At 44.0% G+C, this 21,576-nt stretch overlaps 1 protein-coding gene across 1 annotated transcript; it reads right to left on the bottom strand.

The window, feature by feature from the left end:
• Nucleotides 1-6,529: 6,529 nt before the first annotated feature.
• LOC136539148 (serine/threonine-protein kinase RIPK-like) lies at nucleotides 6,530-9,554 on the bottom strand. Its single transcript, XM_066531089.1, has 4 exons — nucleotides 9,104-9,554; nucleotides 7,576-7,711; nucleotides 7,139-7,275; nucleotides 6,530-7,042 (listed from the first exon to the last, which is right to left on the bottom strand). The coding sequence occupies exons 1-4, from the start codon at nucleotides 9,509-9,511 to the stop codon at nucleotides 6,551-6,553; spliced, it is 1,173 nt and encodes a 390-aa protein (XP_066387186.1). The 5' UTR covers nucleotides 9,512-9,554; the 3' UTR covers nucleotides 6,530-6,550.
• Nucleotides 9,555-21,576: the final 12,022 nt, after the last annotated feature.

Below are 21,576 nucleotides of genomic sequence, written 5' to 3'. Positions count from 1 at the left end.
CACCCAAGCAAAGAATACATCAACGAAAATAAAGAATCTTCATTTAAAGAGGAGTGTAATATTACAAGGGGCTGGTCAATCGGATCAGGCATTGTCATCAGGAAGGGAAATATCAATATTTAGACTATCTACAACCCTACTGGCTAAACCTTCGACCTCAGGCTCCATCCTCTCAATGGCATCAAGGTATTCTTGGCTATCAGCTTCCTCTACTATCTTGGACAGAGGTGCCACTGGAGCAAGGACCCGGACCTAGGCCAGCACATTCTTGGTACATACTTGAGCACACTTCTTCGTGAACTCTTGGAAACGAGTCGGAATCCGGGGAATGAATTGCGCCCAAGATTGCCCGTCATCTGCTGGAGTCCAAAGAACATCAGCTACTGAATGAAAAGATTTTCACAAAACGTTCCAATTTTCAGTAGCCATCGCCAGCTTCCCGGACAAGCCTTCAATAGTTTTTTGGGCCTGCACAAGATCTCTGTCAGCTCCACGCCTAATCAGCTTAGCAAGGGCGAGTTCTTCCTCAGCATGAGTAATTACCTCCTCAGCCTTATTATGACTAGAGCGGACAAGAGCCTTCATTTCATCGATACTCTCCGAGAGCTTTTGCTTCTCAACTCGGAGAACTAGACAAGACACCGAAAAACAAGTCAGCAAAAAAAGAAGTCAAAATACAAGAAGAAACAGGCAGAACCCGTGGCACCTTTGCATTCATTCTTCGCAGACTCCACCGCGGCATCTCTCTGCTTCTCTGTCTCCACTACCCGGGCACAAAGGGTATTCTCCTCCTTTTGGTGCATTTGACGCTCTGTCTCCAACTCAGCTCGGAGGAGGTCAAGATCAGCTTTTAGAGCATCCACCTCAGAAGACAACTTTCTCTCATTTTCACATGAGAAAAAGAAGCCAGAATGATCACGAGAGAAAGACTGAGCAAAAAGAGGCAAAGAGAAACAAGGTGTAAGGACAGAAGAAAAACAAGCATGCGAAAGAGGAGTGACAGTAGAACCTACCTGGAGCTTTTCACTAAAAGAAGTCGCGAGGGTCGACAAGCTCCCCCAGGCTGCGGTTAGCTCCGATAACCGATGGGTGGCATCGAACTGTTGCACTACGTCACCGGAAAAAGAGGGACCGCCGGAAGCAAGAGAAGGGGAAGGAGAGGCCGGCTGGGACAAAGAAGGAATGACCAAAGCAACCTCCAGGGAAGCCAGAGCCAAACCCTCAGAAGGACCCGGCGCGACGGCCACAGTCACCTCCAGAGCGGCCAAGTCCGCAACTTCGCCAGGTAGCTCCGAGGCCCCTGCAGCAACTTCATCAACAGAATGTTGTGAGTCCTGAGGCTCGGAACTCGTTGGCATGGTGGGAGGCAGAGAAGAAGTTGATGAAGAAACGAGAGAAGACAAAACACTGAAAAGTGATAAAAGGAAGCACCGATAAGAACCAGAAGAAGGAAGATAGAAGCCAAAAAGATAAAGTCAGAATCTACTCACCCAACCACTTTCTTCTTCGTGAAGCCAAAAGAAGGCCTCGCAGGGGGAACCACGACGGCGAAAACATCCCCGCCACCCGGCGACGGGAGCGAGATAGCCGACAACGGAGCCGCGGAAGAAGCCGGGGCTGGAGCCATGGAAGAACTCCGCACTAGAGGAGCGGTAGAGCTCGGTACCGAGGCTACCAAAGAACTCGACACTAGAGCTTCAGAAGAAGTCGACACGGGAGCCTCGGAAGAACTCACACCCAACCTCTGATTACTTCAAAAAGTTCAAGACTAAAAATCAAGACAAAGAAGAGAAATTCAATGCAATAGGAATATGAAAAACAACTCACCGCCGCATGATGAGGGGTACTTCATCATCCTCTTCTCCCTCAGCCAAGGAAACCAGAGCACCTGCTGAAAAAGGATAAAAAGTACTCAGTTCAAGAGAGAAACAGGAAAACAAAGGAACAAAGAGTATTAAATGTGCTCACCTAAGAGCATGCTAGCAACAACTGGAGTACCTAAGGGAGTACTTGGTTTGCGAGGCTTCTTGGAGACAGGCAGGCCAGATGAAGACCCATCCGTTCGCCCCCTCTTCGGGACACTATGAGGACCGCGAGGGACTAGACGAGGAACATATTCTTCATATACATCAACAAATCTGGAAGAAACCCTAGGAAGGGCTATAGAGGTTTGGGACTTACTAGTTGCAGAAGTTCTAGCAAGTTTATCCCTAGTCTCTGCCACGGCGGGGAGAACATCAAGAGGGATCGGGTCAACAAAGTTCCGCCCAAGCTCCTACGAAAAAGGATAAAACACTAAGACAAAGAAAAGCTAAGCAAAAACGGATGCAGCAAGAGTACATAAAGAACTCAAACAAAGGGATAGACAACTCACAGCTGGGGGCGGGTTGTTGGCTGAGAACTCAGAGACAGTAGGAGGACTGACGCTCACTCCTTTCAGCATCTTCTGGAGACGCTCGAGTACCTCCTCATCGGTCAGCTCAAGAGCTGGGACCATGCATGAAGGATCCTCGGCCCCAGAATACTCAAAGCCAAGGTGCTCCCGCTCTTTCAAAGGCTGAACCCGGCGATGAAGAAAGCTCGAAACAATACCGAAGCCGATCAAACCCTACTATTTCAGCATACTAATCCTATCAAGGAGTGGCTGGATCACTTGAATCTCAGTAGGTGACTCAAGTTTCTTGTCCCATCGGTCATTCACCATAGGACCAGATCCACAGTGGACGACAAGGGAAGGGATCAAATTGGTAGCGTAAAACCACTCGGCACGCTAATCTTTTACAGAATTGACCAGATCATAGTCAAAAAACTTAATCTTGAGACCCTGGCGAAACTGAATCCCACAACCGCCAAGAACGCTGGTTTCTTCACGGCAGGGTTGAGGTTTTAGATGAAAGAAAAAGCGAAAAAGAGATAGAGAAGGAGGGATTCCAAGGAAAGCTTCACAAAGATGAACGAAAATAGAAAGATGGAGAACGACATTGGGGGTTAGATGGTTCAGACTAACCCCGAAATAACCAAGAAACTGATGAAGGAAGGCTGAAGCAGAAAGGCAAAGTCCGGCGCGAACAAAGGAAACAAAGAGGACAATCTCACCAGGACCCAGAGCTAGAACTCGATGCTCGCCCGGAACTCTCCATTCAGCGATAACTTTGCTTTGGATCAAGCCGTCGCTAACGAGCTCACGCAGCTGGTCTTCGCTTGTTGTTGGAGCCGGCCAAACCTTCTGAGCAGCTCTCATGGCCACGAACTCCTGGTTTTCGATCAAAGAAAGGGATGATTCCTCGTCCATGAAGGTCGCCTGGGACTTGCTTGCGGTTTTCTTCTTTTCCATGAACTGGCGGAAGCAAAAAAGGCACTAGGGAAGATGAAGCTAGGATGATGGTGCTCAGGTGACAGCGACGATGACGGCGGCGGATTTTTGAAAGCTAGGGTTTAAAGGCAAGAGCTGGGCAGCAAGGGAAAGGAAGATAAAAGTCTTTAAATAGATTTTTTAGTAATAAAAACGGCCCACAAGGCCCATTAAAACACAGTGTGAGAACGCAACGGTCCATTTACCGACGCAGCTAAAATGACGGAGGGCACAAATCCACACAACGGTACAAACCAACGGGCAGATTTCATACTTATCCGTCCAACACCACGGTAGGGCTATCAAATCGCTACAAAGAACAACTCGTCGAACTAAGAACAAAGAAAGGGCTACCTCACAAGGAACAAAGGTACCTGGTTATTTAAGAAAGAACTCGGTAATCTCATGAACGAACAGGGATCATAGCAGAAAAGTAAAAGACAACTCAGAAGACAAGATTCGTTCCATTACAAGTGGCTTCAAAAATAGAAGATTACAAATCTTACAAGATCCAATGAACTCGGTACCATGAAAAGCAAAGTAGCAAAGAGGAACACGGACACGGCTAGGCTCTGGAATGACTACGTGTCCCAAATTGCTACTCGGAAGGACAAACCGCCATCAGCTACACTGTTTTCTTCAAAGGACGGACACAGTGCATCTAAGGCGGAAATCGGCAGCACGGCAGGGCAACATGGAGCAGAGAAGGCTGGTGGGTATCTGTCTACCCAAGACCGATGTGATGCTGGATATGGTGTTGATCTACACCGGACAGTCTCAAGATAGGCGACGAGGATCAACCCAGAACTGCCAGATGAAGGAACGAAGCCCACATCACAAGACTTCCTCCAACTACCGCCACGTACATCCTGGCACAATGCTGTCGCGGGATTAGCCTACCTCTAATCCCTATCACAAGACTTCCTCCAACTACGACAAGACGCAAAGGAACTACAAAATATGCCCGGGGGCTGCTCTACTTCACAAACTACCATGTTCATGACCATAAAGGTTTAAACAGAATGTCCAATGGATGAAAACAAGCACTCCGAGACAGTATTTATAGATCAAAGGAGCGGCGCACATGGACTAGGAGTACCAACGAAATAAGCCTAACAAAGGACACAGTGAAAAAACAGGACTCAATAATGGATGACTCAGGCGAGAGGGAACAGTACTCGAAGACGGGCATATTCGGAAGAATATACCAGCATAGTACAACCCATGAACAAAAGGCATTTACACTCAATCACCACCATACAACTATCTCTGACAACAGCAGACTATCAAAGAATACGCCAAGACCTCGCATCCGAGTTCTTCCTGAACAAAACAACAAGGATATACGCTCGAAGGCTGCATGCTGCGAAACTACTCGGATGATGGTTTAATCCAAGACTAAAGGGCTGCTTCGAAAAGATGCCACAAAACTACTCAAATGATAACATAACCCAACTCTCAGGAACTACTTCAGAACATAAATTTTCAAACAACATAAAGATTCAAGACCCTTCAACTTTTTGTTCCAAATAGCAAGAGGCTCGGGGGCTACACTCAGTGAGTGCGCTTTTTCTTCGAAAAAGCGCACGTCACCAAAAGACTTCCTCAACGCAGACCACTTCAAGACATTACGACAAAAAGAACTCGGAACGAGCCATATTCGAGTTCTTTTTGATAAAACTTCAACGAACAAACAGAGCAACTTCAAGACAAGATCCTCCAGCTACTTGTTCCAAATAGCAAGAGGCTCGGGGGCTACAACCAGATGGACATACTTTTTCTTCAAAAAAGCACTCACCACTCGAAGGTCCTAAGAAGCACTACAAGGTTTCACTCTAGAAAGCACTCGGATGACGTTTGTTACTACTCATCAAGACCTGAAAGAGCAAAACGAGACTTTCAGAGCTCAACCATGAAGTGCTCCGGGGCTTGTCGATACGGGACCCACAGGATACCCCACAAAGGAGAGAGAAGATCTAGTCTAACTAGTATTCTTCCCTTGTAATCCTAGTAGTAGTATTATTCAGTAATCCTACTAGTAACTCTCATTATAAACCGACTAGGACTCTGGCCTCCTAACTATATAAAGGAGGGCAGGGCTCCTGGACGAGGAGGACGACAATCGTACAACACAACATATCACAATCAATCCAACGCAAAGGCTAACGCCGACTGGACATAGGGTTATTACTCGATCTACGATCGAGGGCCTGAACCAGGATAAATCGACTGTCTCTTGCGTTAACCGTCGAGTTCAGCATACGCCGGAGCCCGAACATACTGTCCCGGGTACCCCCGTGGCAGGCTATCGGTAGTAAAACATCGACAGGAAGGTTGGGGAGGAAGAGGGAAAGTGGGGCTGGGAGAGGTGGAAGCAGCGGGGGGAGAGAGACTGAGGAGAGAGGGACGGGATTTTGGGTTCGGCGGTTGGAGAACACGAGTGTTGGTTGGTTGACTTTTTTTACTGGACGTGACCCAAAGTAGTGAATGGGTCTTCGATTTAGGTGTGTGTCGTTGGAGATAGTCTCATGCATGTATGCCCTTGCAGCCATGCTCTCTCTCCTAGCTTTGAATAGATAGGCCCACGGGTATCTCCACTTTACTGCCATATCCTGCATGCAGTTGCCGGGCGTTGCAGCCGCAAGTCAGTTTGGTGCCAGGCAAAGTGACGCCGGGCTCGGCGTCAAGATCCACGGTGTCGAGCCGGCGCCACGTCCACGCTACGCAAACAGCCATATTAATGCCACGCAGAAAATAATTTTGAACCTCGGTGTCAACGACTATGGCATCAAGAAGTGTAATATCGGCGCCAATTGCTAGCTTAGGTCTAGAAAATAAAAAGAAACCTCCAGGGATCTAAATGTGAACATCTTTTGAAAAATGCACTAAAAAATAAAAAATTCGGTCGCCCCGGCATGTGTCCGTGTACGCGCCTGCAAAGCACGCGTGCTCCCTACCAGTGCCATCCTCAACGGTACTTCACGGAATGTTTGGGCCTGCTGGATTGATTGCTAAGCGTCCATGCAAGGCTAGCCCAATGGGGTCTGGATTCTCTGCCCCGGTTGGAAGATGGGCCGTGTGTGTTAGGCTAGGAAATGGAATTACCATTTACCACACGAAAGTAGTAGAGTAGTAGCTACAATATATATATAAACCAAAACAAAAGAAGGGACGCGCAAAATACAAGGTCACCATAGGTCATCTGTTCTCCGGCGGCGCCGTGTACACAAATGGCTCCACAACGGCATCGTCTAGAGCAAGCAGCGACTCCAGGGCCTCTACGACGGCAGACATCTGGGGCCGGGATTTGGGGCTTACACTCAGGCACTGGTGGGCTATCCCCGCGGCCTTGTGGGCTGCTCGGCTGGGCGTGGGGTGCCCGTTCAGCAGCCTCCGGTCCATGACGCGCTCCAGCCGGCGAGAGTCGCGCAGGCATGGGCGCGCCCACTCCACCACCAGGCTCTGCTCTCGCGGCGGCCGGTTCTTGTCCAACGCCTTCCGCCCGGTGAGCAGCTCCAGGAGCACCACGCCGAAGCTGTACACGTCGCTCTTTGTTGTCAGATGCCCTGTCATGATGTACTCGGGTGCGGCGTAGCCCTGCGTGCCCATCACTCGGGTCGACACGTGGGTCTCGTCTTCTCCAGGCCCAGCCTTGGCTAGCCCGAAATCCGACAGCTTTGCCGTGTAGTCCTGAATGATGACGAACACAACTGATTAGTGAAGCTGTGAAGGAAGGAACAGCTTGGTCTTGTGGCCATGCATCTCAAGACATACATACATACATACCGAGTCCAGCAGGATGTTGGAGGTCTTGAAGTCGCGGTAGATGACGGGTTTGGCAGCTTCGTGGAGGAAGGCCAAACCTTTGGCAGCTCCAATGGCGATCTTCAGTCGCGTCGGCCACGGCAGGGAAGCAGAGTACTCTGTCATTTCCATGAAGGGAGCATTCATTCATGCACCAGATCGTTAGGAATGCTGGCTCTCACCCTTGTCTTGGGATCAATGTAAATTTCAGATCCAACATGTTATAACAGAACACCGTACGCTCTATGCCACTTACAGTCAGTAGCTTGTGCAAACTCACCTTGGGTCGCCCTTAGGGGAGAGCTATGGTTATTTGGCCTTTAATTAAGGTGAATGCAAAAAAAAAAAAATCAAATTCGTAGAGTTTCTATTGTTAAGATAAGAAAAACTTGAATTTAAATTTATAGAATTTGCCGTACTTTTGAAGAGATGCTTCTCCAAGCTGCCCCTGGCCATGAACTCGTACACAAGAAGCCTGTGCTCATCCTGGTAGCAGTAGCCGATGAGTTTGACAAGGTGTGGATGCCTCAGCTGCCCGAGGAAAATGACTTCAGCCTGTCCAGCAAAAACAAATAAAATAAGTAAATCATCACAGGTAGGAGTTGCAAGTCAACACAAGCAGCATTTTCTTAGTATTTTAAGGAATATTTTGACCAAATGAGCAGTGTTAGTTTGGTGGTTGACAAGTTGACGTACCACATACATCTCCAGGGCACGAAAAAAGAATTCTCAAAGGAAACTGTGTGTCTGAAGAGGGGAGAAGACATGGCGACTTCCAAAAGTGATCACAGCTAAGCAATGGATGGCAACACTACTATTTTCTTTGGACTTTTGAGTAGGGCTCAATTCATTGTTAAATAAAGGACTAAAATGGCAGTAGAAATTAACTTCGTTTCCACACATGATTATTTTCTTAATGGCATTCGCTTGTAATAGTAGGGAAAAAAACTATCTGAAGTTGTATAATATTTGAATTCTGTATAGTTAATTCAAGCTAATACTTTCCTCTATTACAAATTATAAGATGTTCTAGCTTTTCTAAATGCATAAATTTTGCTACGCACTTAGATATATATTATGTTTATACAGAATAAAAACAATGTATATAGAAATTTGGAAGAGAGGTAGTACTATATATAATAATAAGAAACATTAAGATGGTATGCGCCTTTGTTTAAGGAGCCGACAATTTAATAACCTTTCAGTTTAATTCTATTATTTTCAGTACAGTTTCATTGCAAAGTCAATAAGTGCTTAAATACTAATACAATGCTTTCTCAGTTTCAAATATATAATGAATATATGACAGGATAAGTAACTTTTAAATTAACTAGTTTATCTTAAGGGTCATATATATACAGACAGATTAAAGGAAGGGGAGTACCGAGAACAGGGTTAACAGTACTCTCCAGTCTCCCGTCCCCCAAAAATGTAATTTTTACTTTTCAACAGGTCAATCAATTTCAAATTTGATCAAATGTGTTAAAAAAATACTAATATCAGTATGATGCATAAGTTTATCATTAGATTAATCATAAAATATATTTTATAATAAACCTATTTGGAGTGTAAATGGTGGTACTTCTCAATAAACCTAATAAAATAATAAATAGGTCCAAGAGTGCCAGCTGATTAGTTCAAATATACTACTACCTCAATTATTATTGGATAAATAAAAAACACTAAAAAAGCCAATCCTTATACTACTCCAGACTGAAGTGCTGAACTACTGCCCAAACCAAAAGCATTCAGAAGTGAAAGAGACTAAACTACTAGTATTTGCGAAGTGCTAGTTTTACTTTCAACGAGGGATCGTTGTTCTGCAACGAAGATGAATTCAGAATAATGGATCAATCACTATTCTCTGTCCAAAAAAAAAAATCTGCGAAACTAACCCGATCGAATCAGATTATATTGGCGTGATTCAGAAACTTGCTTACCAGCCACCTTGTGGCCCTGGGAGCCCTCGAGGTCCAGCAGCTTGACGGCGACGGCCTGCGGCTGCCGCAGGCCGGGCCTGACCCGCTCGTCGACGCGGCCCTTGTACACGGGGCCGAACCCGCCCTCGCCGACGAAGTTGCTCATCGAGAAGTCCCGCGTCGCCACCCGGAGCTCCTCCACCGTGAAAGTCAGCACGTCAGATCCCGCCAGCGACAGTGATAGGTCCTCTGGCGAAGGCAGCGGCGCTGGTGCGGCTGGAGGCCTGGAACTGGAGGCCACCTTGGCCACGTTCTTGGAGCCGGAGCCGGAGCCGTCGCTAGAGCGGTCGGCATGGGAAGAGCTGAAGCAGCCGAGGCCGAACAGCGCAGACCACGACGTCGACGACGACGACGACTTGGACTTCCCCATGGCCATGAGCGCGTGTGCGGGCAGCTGATCAAAGTAGAGGAATATCGTGTGGAGGAGTCGTTTGTGTGTTTGAGAGCTGGCAGCCGTGTCTGCCTGTCTGGGGTGGCCTTGTTTATTCGGACATCGGAGTAGTTGCTGTCATCATCATCAGTTAATTGATTATGAATGGTTTATTTAGTTTGGCTTGGTTCGGTTCGGTCAGTTGCGTACTTCCTGCTAGAGGTTTGGTTTTAAGCCAGGCTAATTCGCTACTACGGATTTGAGGAACTCCAGTTATTGGCCCCGTTCGACTGTTACGAAAGTGCACTGTTCATGCTAAAAAAACACGGTTACGGTTGAAATATTGTGAGAGAAAAACACGGCTCCGACTAAAAACAGAAGTCGAACAAGCCAGCTTCTTGGTCAGCCGACTAATAAAATAGAAAATTTATAGACATAGACATAGACATCATTAGTTATTGTTTAATACCCCCGACTAATAAAATAGAAAATTACAGGCGCCCGGACGTCCGAGTGATAGGATTTCGTCGGACGGTAACCTAGACATACTCCCACAGAACGCCCTAGCAGAACGGTCCATCAGAAAACGCCATCATGCGACCCCGGTTTCGGTCACCAGCCCGTCCACCTACGCCTTCCGTTGTGCTTTTCGCTGTTGCATGCGTCCATCCCCGTCCGCCTCGTCTCGACCAGCACGCGTACCCCGCCCCTGTCCGCCTCACCCCGCCCTGCGCCCGGTGCTCCTTCCCCTGACCCCCTCCTCTCTCTCCGCGCGGGGAGACCCGCGAGCACGCCCCGTCCGCAGGACCCCAGGCGCACCACGCGCCCCATGTGCCGCCCCCTGGCTCGGCGCGCTTCCCTTGTGCCCGGCCGTCCCCCATGACTCTTTTAACATACCTATGAAAAACAAAACACTTACAACATGAAATACTTGAATGAAACATACGTTTGCTGTGGCAGAACCTCCTAAATTATAGGGCCTACATGCATTTATCACTGTCCAATGACCTTTGACAACTATGCATATATTCCCGATAACTTAAGAAGACTGTCGGGTGTCCCCAGGGAACCCCGAATCATCCACGATTTTCGAGCAGGATCCCATTACAGAGTCATTGCAGTATTACAATAGGTTATTCATTAATATACATCAGAGTAAAATAGCGGAAGTCTTACAATAACTTAATTTACAAAACAGTTGTTTCACAAACTAAGTACGATTATTATTACAAACCATAGTAGTAGAGTGGCATAATTAACATAAACATAACACCCAAAGAAAGTGCCCTGCCCAAGGACCACACATTTACTCATCATCCTCGATCTGAACAACAGTCATGCAGCACAGTTCAAGACAGACCTGCCCATGAGGCTCACCTGCAACAAGGGTTAATGAACCCTGAGTACAAAAGTACTCAACAAGACTTAACCGAAATATAAACAGAGTAGACTCAGGAATGCAGGCTCAGGGATTTAAGGTATGACTTTAGCAATAATCAAAGTTCTTTTGTGTAAAAGCACTCTAAGAAGATTCTTTATATCTACATTTTTATCTTCAAAAATATCATATACAAAGCTAACATGATCTGTGATGAGATCATGAAACTCCATATCCAATACTTTCTCAAACCTTACTCAAGTTCTAGTTATTAAACTACGATGATGAACATTGAGTTGAGTCTCCATAATCGAGGAGCAACGACGATTCGAACCGATTAAAAACCCAGCTGGGAATTCCAGACCACACGTCATATGCAGGTCCCTGACCTACATATACCAACCTACCCTTAGGTCCTCTAAAACAAGAACGGGTCCACGCCACCCAAGAATACAGTACTCCACCAATCTAGCCTATTGCCACGTGGGTACACGCTATTCCCGCTATCTCTCCACTCCTAGTACGCGAGTAGCCATTCTCGTAATAGAATCACCAAGTTAAGGCTTACCGGAGTATGTGGTTAGTATTACAAAGTCTCATCTCAAGCAGTTCAATAACGGACGGGCCTCAATCGACACAGATGGAAAGAACCCGCTCACAAGACATCCATGTCTTGTGGCTCTCATACACCGAGTTCACCCGGTCTAGATTTATTATTCCACATGTTCATATCTCATGATAACATAAGTAACCGAATGTAACCAAAGATCCATTTAAAACTCGCAGGTGATAGGTAATCACCCGACTTTTATCTGTCTAAGCATGGCTAAGCATAACTAGACATTTACGAAGTAAAACTGGTAACAAGGTAGATATGAAAAAAACAAGGTTGGTAATGCACCAATTATGTTTTCACTCACTCCTAATCACTTAATGCAGTATTAAAAAGCAAAAGCGATATAAATTTGTAAAACACAAGGTAGGTTTAAATGCATCCGGGGCTTGCCTTGATTGACGGAAAAGTCAGGTTCCAGAGTCGTCCCACTAATATCAAATCCGACCTCAACAGACGGATTAACCTCCTCCTCAACTTGATTAACTACCACGTGCTCACTATCGTTCACTATACGTAGTAACAATGCCATGTTTTAGCATGATGTGAGATACAAAACATGATGCTTGATAATGGATGCGAAAATTCAAAACTTGAATACAACTTTCCTTCGCGGTACAGTTACAAGTCAAAACTAGTTAAACCTTTTTCATAACACTTATTTCCATTGCCAAGGATCATTACCAACTAATGACCCAAGTTCATCACTCAATCCAAAAATTCAAACAAAACCTAAATCATTAAATGTTACTATTTGCTTTTATGAATTAATTCTTTAATTCAAAATTATGAAATAAATCAACTTGTTCCAATTGAGCTCAAAATTTTTGTAAAGGTTCATCACATGATAACTAAGTGGCAAAACAATTTTCATAATTTTTGGATAATTATTTAAGCCTAGAAAAATCATGAAAACTCATTTATTAATTAATTGAGCAATTTTTATCACATTCAAAAAGTACTAAAAAACAAAATTTCATATTTTTCCTAAATATTATACATCACAGAGAGGTCACACAAAAATTTTTATAATTTTTAGAGCTCTAAATAATTCTACACAAAAATAACAAAAACATACACTATTCATCCAATTTTGAAAAAGAAAAATTCCATTTCAACTAACGATCACTGACAGTGTGACCCCACCTATCATCCCCGACCTCCCGTGCTGACCACGGTGACTACACGCGCTGACCGGCGATTTCTCGCCGATGGCGAGATCACTAGCGACGGCCAAAGCACCACCACGCCCCCTACATCCCTACGCGTCGATTGGTGGCACAAGCAAGACCTAAAACGGCCTAGACCGAGCATGACACCAGCCATGGCGGCCACGATGGCGCGGCAGCGCTACGCCGGCGACGTGAGACCGGTAGAGATTAAACAAATCGAAATGGAAGGTTCAGCAGCTCACCCCGAACACGATTCAGCAAAGAACAGGACCGGAAGAGCAACGGAGAGGTGGGTCGACATGCACAGCAGCCACGGCGGAGCAACGATCGTCGATGGCGGTGTTCCAATGATTGCAGTGGACAAAATGGTCAATCAACCAGGCACAAAGCACTATGGCATCGTGGCGAAGCTGAAACAAGACTTTGCAAGGTCAGAGGCTCACCATAGAGCTACGGCCACGGTGAAGCGCATGCGACGGCGACGCTGCCGGCCGTGAGGAAGAAGAGCGATGAACGGCGGTTCCCGACGAAGTCAAGCTACAAGGGCTGGTTGGCTGGGTGTGCAAGGAACAAGCGGAGCTATGAAGGGCTTTGCTGTGACTGGAACGGCGCTATGGCGTCGGTGCGAGCTCATCGGAGTTGGGCGGTGGCGACGGGAAAAGCAGAGGAAGGAGAAAGAACGGCGACGATGGCGTTCCAGCCTTTATAGGGCGGCAAAGAAGCAAGGAGACGACACGCAGCAGCCTGCTCATGCCAGTGCAAAGCCGGAGAAGGTCACAGGCATGCCTAGAAGCCAGATGAAGCTCGTCGACGGTGACAGCTGCCCGATGGCACTGTTTGCCATAATTACAGAATTGCCACTCGTTTTAAATTCTTAAATTACTCCCAAATTTGTATGGCAACTCAAAAATCTCCAAAAATAAAAAGTTGTTCCAAATTCAAAGTTCTACAACTTTTCTTTTATAACCATACCCAAATTCGGTCTACATTTTGAAATGCAAGTTTAAATTCAAAAAGGGGACATTTCAAGAATTTACACCTTTTCAAATTACTTGAAATTTTACATAACAACTTTGAAAACTCCAAAAACAAACTTTGTATAACTTGACAAGCTCTACACTTTTGATTTTAGGCTCAACCCCAAAATGTGCTTAGATTTTGAAATGGGTTTTCCAGGGTAAAATTAAATATTGAAATCAGGGTTTTCGGAAATTCAAACCAAAACAAAGATTTTTAACTCAATTCAAGCCATACAAGTCAACACATATAACATAAAGGTAAACTTGTTTTAGTGTATGCATATCAAAATTTTCACTAACAAATGAATGATGTGCTATGCATATGATGACATGGCATGTTTTAGTATTTAAACACCCGAGGTGTTACAATTCTTCCCCCTAAAAGAAATATTGTCCCAAGATTTAAAGTCCATGGGTAAGTAATGGAAAAGGAAATGTGTCGAGCGAACACATACAAAACCTATCCATAAAACAGCTAAGGTCTCTTTACAAAACATGATTTGTAACGACCGAGCACAACTAACGTTACTCTATATTGACGCAAGAAACTCCAGAAACTTTTCTAGCAAGAAATCTTCAGATTCCCAAGTAGCTTCTTCTTCGGAATGTTGATTCTATTGTATCTTGTAGAACTTGATTGTCCTCCTTCGAGTGACATGATCTTTCTGATCTAGGACTCGGATAGGAATTCGGAATAGGTCAAATCAGGTTCAAGTTCCACTCCTTCAACCTCAACATTCTGCTCAGGCACTCAGAGACACTTCTTTAATTGAGAAACATGGAACACATCGTGCACAGCTGAAAGATGTTCTGGTAACTTCAAGCGATATGCCACCTTTCCACACCTTTCCAAAATTTGAAATGGTCCAATATAACGAGGTGCCAACTTGCCTTTAACACCGAAATGGGTAACTCCCTTCATTGGTGATACCTTCAGATATACAAAATCTCCCTTGTTAAACACCAATGGTATACGTCGTTTATCTACATAACTCTTTTATCAAGACTGAGCTATCTTCAAATTACTTTGTATCTGTCTAACCTTCTCTTCTATTTCTTTCACAAGGTCAACTCTAAAGAACCATCTTTCCCTAGGTTCAGACCAATTTAGTGATGTTCTGCATCTACGACCATAGAGTGCTTCAAATAGAGGCATCCTAATGCTCTCCTAATAACTATTGTTGTATAAGAACTCAGCCAAAGGCAAACATTCATCCCACTTATTGGAATAGTTAAGAACACAACATCTCAACATATCTTCAAGTACTTGATTGACCCTTTTAGTCTGACCATCAGTCTGTGGGTGATAAGCTGTAATATGCAGGAGTTTGGTACCCAACAAAGCATGCAATTGTTTCCAAAAGTTGGAGACAAACTGTGTACCCCTATCTAACACTATGGTCTTTGGTACTCCATGTAGGCTCACGATTTGTGCTAAATACATCTTGGCATATTGGATAGTGGGGTATGTACTCGTGACCGGAAGAAAATGTGCTGATTTAGTTAGTCGATCTACAATAACCCATATTGAATCAAAGCCTTTAGATGTCTTGGGTAGACCAACAATAAAGTCCATACTAATATCCTCTCACTTCCAAGCTGGAATAGGCAATGGTTGTAACTTCCCAGCAGACCTCAAATGTATAGCTTTCACTTTTAGACAAGTATCACACTTGGCTATATACCAGGCAATCTCTATCTTTATTTTGGTCCACCAAAATCTCTGTTTCAAGTCATGGTACATCTTATTACTTCCCGGATGAATAGATAACCTAGTAGCATGTGCCTCTTCAAGAATTGACTATCGCAACTCAGAAACCTTTGGTACCATAAGACGATTCTTGAACCATAGCACCCCTTCATCATCTATTTTGAAGCATTCCGCTTTTCCATTCTGGACTCTTTCTTTGATATGGGCTATACCCTTGTTTTCTTTCTGAGCGACAATAATCTGGTCTTGAATAGTTGACCCAATAGTTATATTGGTCAAACTACCTTGTTGAATTACCTCTATACTCAATTTTTCCATCTCTTGGCATAAAGTCAAATCCATTATTTTTACTATCAGACAATTGCAATGACTCTTACAACTGAGGGCATCTGCAACCACATTTGCCTTACTAGGATGGTAATGTACTTCTAAGTTATAATCTTTAATCAATTCTAACCATCTTCTTTGTCGCATGTTCAATTCTGATTGAGTAAAGATATACTTTAAACTCTTGTGATCTGTATACATATGGCAAGTATTACCAAGCAGGTAATGCCGCCAAATCTTCAAAGCATGAACAACTGCTGCTAACTCCAGATCATGAGTTGGATAATGTTCTTCATGTTGCTTAAGTTGTCTAGAAGCATAGGCAATGAATCGTCCTTCTTGCATCAGTACACATCCAATACCAATACCAGAGGCATCACAATAAACGTCAAACGACTTCTCGATATCTGGTTGTGCTAATACTGGTGCAGTGGTTAGCAATCTCTTCAAAGTCTAGAAGGCTTCTTCACAATCAGATGACTAGACAAACTTGGCTTGGTTCTTCAACAACCTAGTGATGGACTTAGATATTCTAGAGAAATCTAGGATAAAATGATGGTAATAACCCGCCATTCCAAGAAAACTCCAAACATGATGAACTGTGGTTGGCAGTTTCTAATCTAATACATCCTTAACTTTGCTGTAGCCTGCTATGAAGGGTTTGCTGCAACTGGAATGGCGCTATGGCATTGGTGCAAGCTCGTCGGAGTTGGGCAGTGGCGATGGGAAAAGCAGAGGAAGGAGAAAGAACGGCGACGACGGTGTTCCTGCCTTTATAGGGCAGCAAAGAAGCAAGGAGATGACACGCAGCAGCCTGCTCATGCCAGCGTGAAGCCAGAGAAGGTCACGGGCATGCCTAGAAGCCAGAAGAAGCTCGCCGGCGGTGACAGCTGCCCGATGGCACTGTTTGCCATAATTACAGAATTGCCACTCATTTTAAATTCTCAAATTACTCCCAAATTTGTATGGCAACTCAAAAATCTCCAAAAATAAAAGTTGTTCCAAATTCAAAGTTCTACAACTTTGCTTTTATAACCATACCCAAATTTGGTCTACATTTTGAAATGCAAGTTTAAATTCAAAAAGGGGACATTTCAAGAATTTATGCCTTTTCAAATTACTTCAAATTTTACATAACAACTTTGAAAACTCCAAAAACAAACTTTGTATAACTTGACAAGCTCTACACTTTTGCTTTTAGGCTCAACCCCAAAATGTGCTTAGATTTTGAAATGGGTTTTCCAGGGTAAAAATAAATGTTGAAATCAGGGTTTTCGGAAATTCAAATCAAAACAAAGATTTTTAACTCAATTCAAGCCATACAAGTCAACACATATAACATAAAGGTAAACTTGTTTTAGTGTATGCATATCAAAATTTTCACTAACACATGAATGATGTGCTATGCATATGATGCCATGACATGTTTTAGTATTTAAACACCCGAGGTGTTACATCTGCAGCGGATGAAACATTTGGAACATACACTTACAACATGTGTGTGAAACATATGTAACATTCTGATAAAACACTTGCAACTTGCAACATGAAAACACCTATTGCAACATAAGACTGAAATATTTTGAACATACTCTTGCAACATATGTGTGAAATATGTGCAACATCCAGATCAAAACGTTTGCAACATACGTCTAAAACAGACGAAATATTTTAAACAAATGCTTGCAACATGCCTCTGAAACACTTGCAACATGTCTATCAATTACTTACAACATATGCAACATCTCAATCTACTTTTGAAACATCCATATGAAACACTTGAAACATACCTCTGACAACATCTGAAACACTTGAAACATACATTTGCAATATAGGGGGAGCGAGAGGCCAAGGCAAGTTGATTCTAGCCTCAGAGTGGGAGCCAGTTGAAAGCTCTAGTTTGGTTTTGGTGAATTGATGAAACCCTAAGTGCTAACCTAGTTTATCAAGTGATCATGAGATAGGTAGCACACTTCAAGTGGAGAAGCTAATGAAGATCATAACATGACAATGGTGATGGCATGGCGATGTTCAAGGGCTCAAACTTGAAAAGAAGAAAGAGAAAAAACAAAAGCTCAAGGCAAAGGTATAATTTGTAGGAGCTATTTTGTTTTTGGTGATCAAGACACTTAGAGAGTGTGATCACATTTAGGTTTGATAGCCGTACTATTAAGAGGGGTGAAACTCATATCGGAATACGGTTATCAAAGTGCCACTAGATGCTCTAACTCATTGCATATTCATTTAGGATCTAGTGGAGTGCTAACACCCTTGAAAATGTTTATGAAAATATGCTAACACATGTGCACAAGGTGATACACTTGGTGGTTGGCACATTTGAGCAAGGGTGAAGTGAACGGAGGAGATGCCAGCGTTGGTCAAGTGACCGCGTCCGGTCACGCTGACTAGCGGTACAGTGGCTAGGGTTTACCACCGGACGCTGGGCTATGTCCGGTCGAGGTGGACTGGTCGCGTCTGGTCGAGGAGAAACGGATTTTGACCCTTACTGTACTCGACCGAACACTGGGGCTTCAACATCCGGTCAGTTTTGCCGGAGCGTCCGGTCAGCTTCGTAGCTGTTGAAATCTAACGAACAACATTTGAAGCTAGTGACACATGGCGTGCATCAGTGGACCGGACGCTGAGTCCAGGGTCCGGTCAGTTAGACCAGAGCGTCCAGTCAGAGTGTAGTGTGACTAGTGAAGGGGTACAATGGCTCTATTTCATGGGGGCTTCTATTTAAGCCCCATGGCCGGCTATGGCTCATATCTTTGGCCATTTTCATTGACATAGCAACCTTGTGAGCCTAGCCAAAGTCCTCCCACTCATCTCCATCATTGATTCATCATCATAGTGAGATTGGGAGTGAATCCAAGTGCATTGCTTGAGTGATTGCATCTAGAGGCACTTGGTGTTTGTGTTTTGCTACGGATTTGGCTTGTTACTCTTGGTTGTTGCCGCCACCTAGATGGCTTGGAGTAGCAAGGATTGTTGAGCGGAGGGTGGTGATTGTTTCTGGCTCCAATCGTGGTGATTGTGAGGGGTTCTTGACCTTTCCTCGGCGGAGCACCAAAAGGTACTCTAGTGAATTGCTCGTGGCTTGTGTGATCCTCATCTTATATTGGTTGTGCGGCACCCTATTGAGGGTTTGGCATGTGAAGCCAATTAGCACGCGAACCTCCAAGTGAGTGAATTGCCACAACGAGGAGTAGCTTGCCGGCAAGCAAGTGAACCTCGGTAAAAATCATTGTGTTCATCCTTTGATTCTGAGGTGATTGGTCTTCATTGTTATTCATCCTTGTGATTGATTGGTTCACTCCTCTACACGGCATTATAACTATCTTGATCACTCTCTTTACATTATCGCAAACTAGTTGATAAGCTCTTTAGTGTAACTAGTTGTGAGAGCTTGCTTGCTTGGTTGGTGTGGCTCTTTAGTTAGCCTTTGAGAGCACACTAACATAGGGTAGTGTCATACCTCTTGTGTGAATCGACACTATCTAAACTAGAATTGTGGTAGGTGGCTTGCATTTTGAGTAGGCTAGCATAACACTTGCTTCGCCTCATAATTGTCTAACCTTTTGTTAAGTGTTGTTGTAGAAATTTTTATTAGGCTATTCACCCCCCTCTAGCCATTAGGACCTTTCAAGTGGTATTAGAGCCGAGGTCACCATTATTTGATGCTTAATAACCTTTGGTGTTAAAATGGCTCAAATCAATAACACCAAGAAGCCACCCCAATTTGATGGCATAAATTATCCTTATTAGAAGTCAAAGATGACCACATATATCAAGTCAATCAATAAAAAGGTGTGGAAGGTGGTAGAAACCAAAATTGAGATTGGTGATCTGGAGAATCCCACCGCGGCCGAAGAAGTACTTCTCCAAAATAATGACATTGCTCTAAGTGCTATTCATGATGAAATTGATGAGAGAACATTTGAGCAAATCAAGAATATTGAGATGGCTCATGAGGCTTGGAAAAAGTTGGAAGAATCATTTGAGGGCACTTAAGCCGTGAAAGGTGCAAAGGCATACATCCTCAAAGAAAAGTTTGCAAGCTTCAAGATGAAGGAGGATGAGAGTGTGTCGGAGATGTTTCATAGGCTTCAAGTGCTTATTAATGATCTCAAAGCACTTGGAGAAGAGGTGAAGGACAAGGACTTCTCCCACAAGTTCTTGAGATACTTACCTTCAAGATTTGGCACATTGGTCACTATTCTAGTAAGGAGTGGTTTGGACACCATGACACCAAACCAAGTATTGGGAGACATCATGACTGATGATACATATAGAGATGAAGATGAGAAGGAAGAAAAGAAGGAGAAGAAAGATGAGAAGAAGGATGAGAAGAAGAAGAAGAGCATGGCATTCAAAGCCACATCATCCAAGGGCAAAGTAAAGCAAGAAACATCAAGTGAAGAAGATGAATCATGGGATGATGATGATGATGAGAAGATGGCTCTATTTGTCAAGAGATTTGGCAAGTTCATGGTGAAGAAGGGCTACCATGCTAGAAGAAAGAAGTCTTCATACAAGAACAAAGAAGAGTCAAGAAGGTGCTTCAAGTGTGGAAGCAATGATCATCTTGTTGCTCAATGCCCATACAATAGTGACAATGATGATGACAACAAGAAGAAGGACAAGAAGGAAAAGAAAGAGAAGAAGGACAAGATGGCCTTCAAGAAGAAGAAGAAGGGTGGTTCCTATGTAGTCACTTGGTATAGTGATGCTTCCTCAAGTGATGATGATGATGATAGTGATGATCACAAGACCACCAAGAAGAAGGTTCTTGCAAGCATTGCCATCAATGAGAAGCCTTCTCTCTTCGAATCTTCATCATGCTTCATGGCTAAGGCCACTAAGGTACAATCTTATGATGATGAAAGTGATGAAGAACATGTTGATGATAATGAACATGAAAATGAAAATGATAGTGATAGTGATGATGATGAACCTACTAAGGATGAATTATTTGACATGCTAGAAGATGCTAAAGAACACTTTGACATTAAGAGAAGGGAATGCAAAAGCTTGCATAAGGAACTAAAAGCCCTTAAGCAAGCCTTTGATGAGCTCAATGCATCTCATGAGAGGCTAGAGGAAGCCAATGAGAAGGTTGGCAAAGCTCATAAAAAGCTTGAAAAGGCTCATTCCTCTTTGCTTGATGAGCAAAATAAAAAGAAGCATATTGAAACTTGCAATGTAGGTTTAACTTGTGACATAATAGATGAATCACTATCTATGCCTATCATTGTTGCTCCTACTAACCCTTCTTATAGCACTTCCACTTCTACCTCATCTAGTAGTGATGGTCTCACTTGTGACACCTCACTAGTGGTTGAGAATGAGAACCTCAAGAAGGAGGTCACTAAGCTCACTCACACCCTAGCTAAGGCTTATGGTGGTGAGGACCACTTGCTTATGGCCTTGGGTAGCCAAAGAGCTTCTCTTTATAAAGAGGGATTGGGCTATACCCCCAAGAAAGGCAAGGCGGCCTTTGCTCCTCACAAGACAAGTTTTGTGAAGAACAATGGTCGGTTTTGCACTAGTTACAAGCAAGTTGGTCATAGAGAGCATGAATGCACCAACAAAAGCAAAAATGCTAATGTATCCTCCATTAAGCTTAATTCTTGCTATATGCCTACTAAGGGTACAAATGGTGTAAAGGCTAAGTTCATTGGTAAAGCATGGATGGGCTCAAAGAAGAAAGCCATTTGGGTACCAAAGAGCCTAGTGACTTGTAACACCCTAGTGTTATGCCAGCATTTAGGCACTGCAAATCATGCATATCATGCATCATCAAGCATCCTAATCATACATGCCTAATCATGTAAATAACAACTGAAAC

The sequence above is a fragment of the Miscanthus floridulus genome, chromosome 2, assembly GCF_019320115.1.
Source record: "Miscanthus floridulus cultivar M001 chromosome 2, ASM1932011v1, whole genome shotgun sequence".
Lineage (NCBI taxonomy): Eukaryota > Viridiplantae > Streptophyta > Magnoliopsida > Poales > Poaceae > Miscanthus > Miscanthus floridulus.
This window is presented reverse-complemented; position numbering and strand designations above follow the sequence as displayed.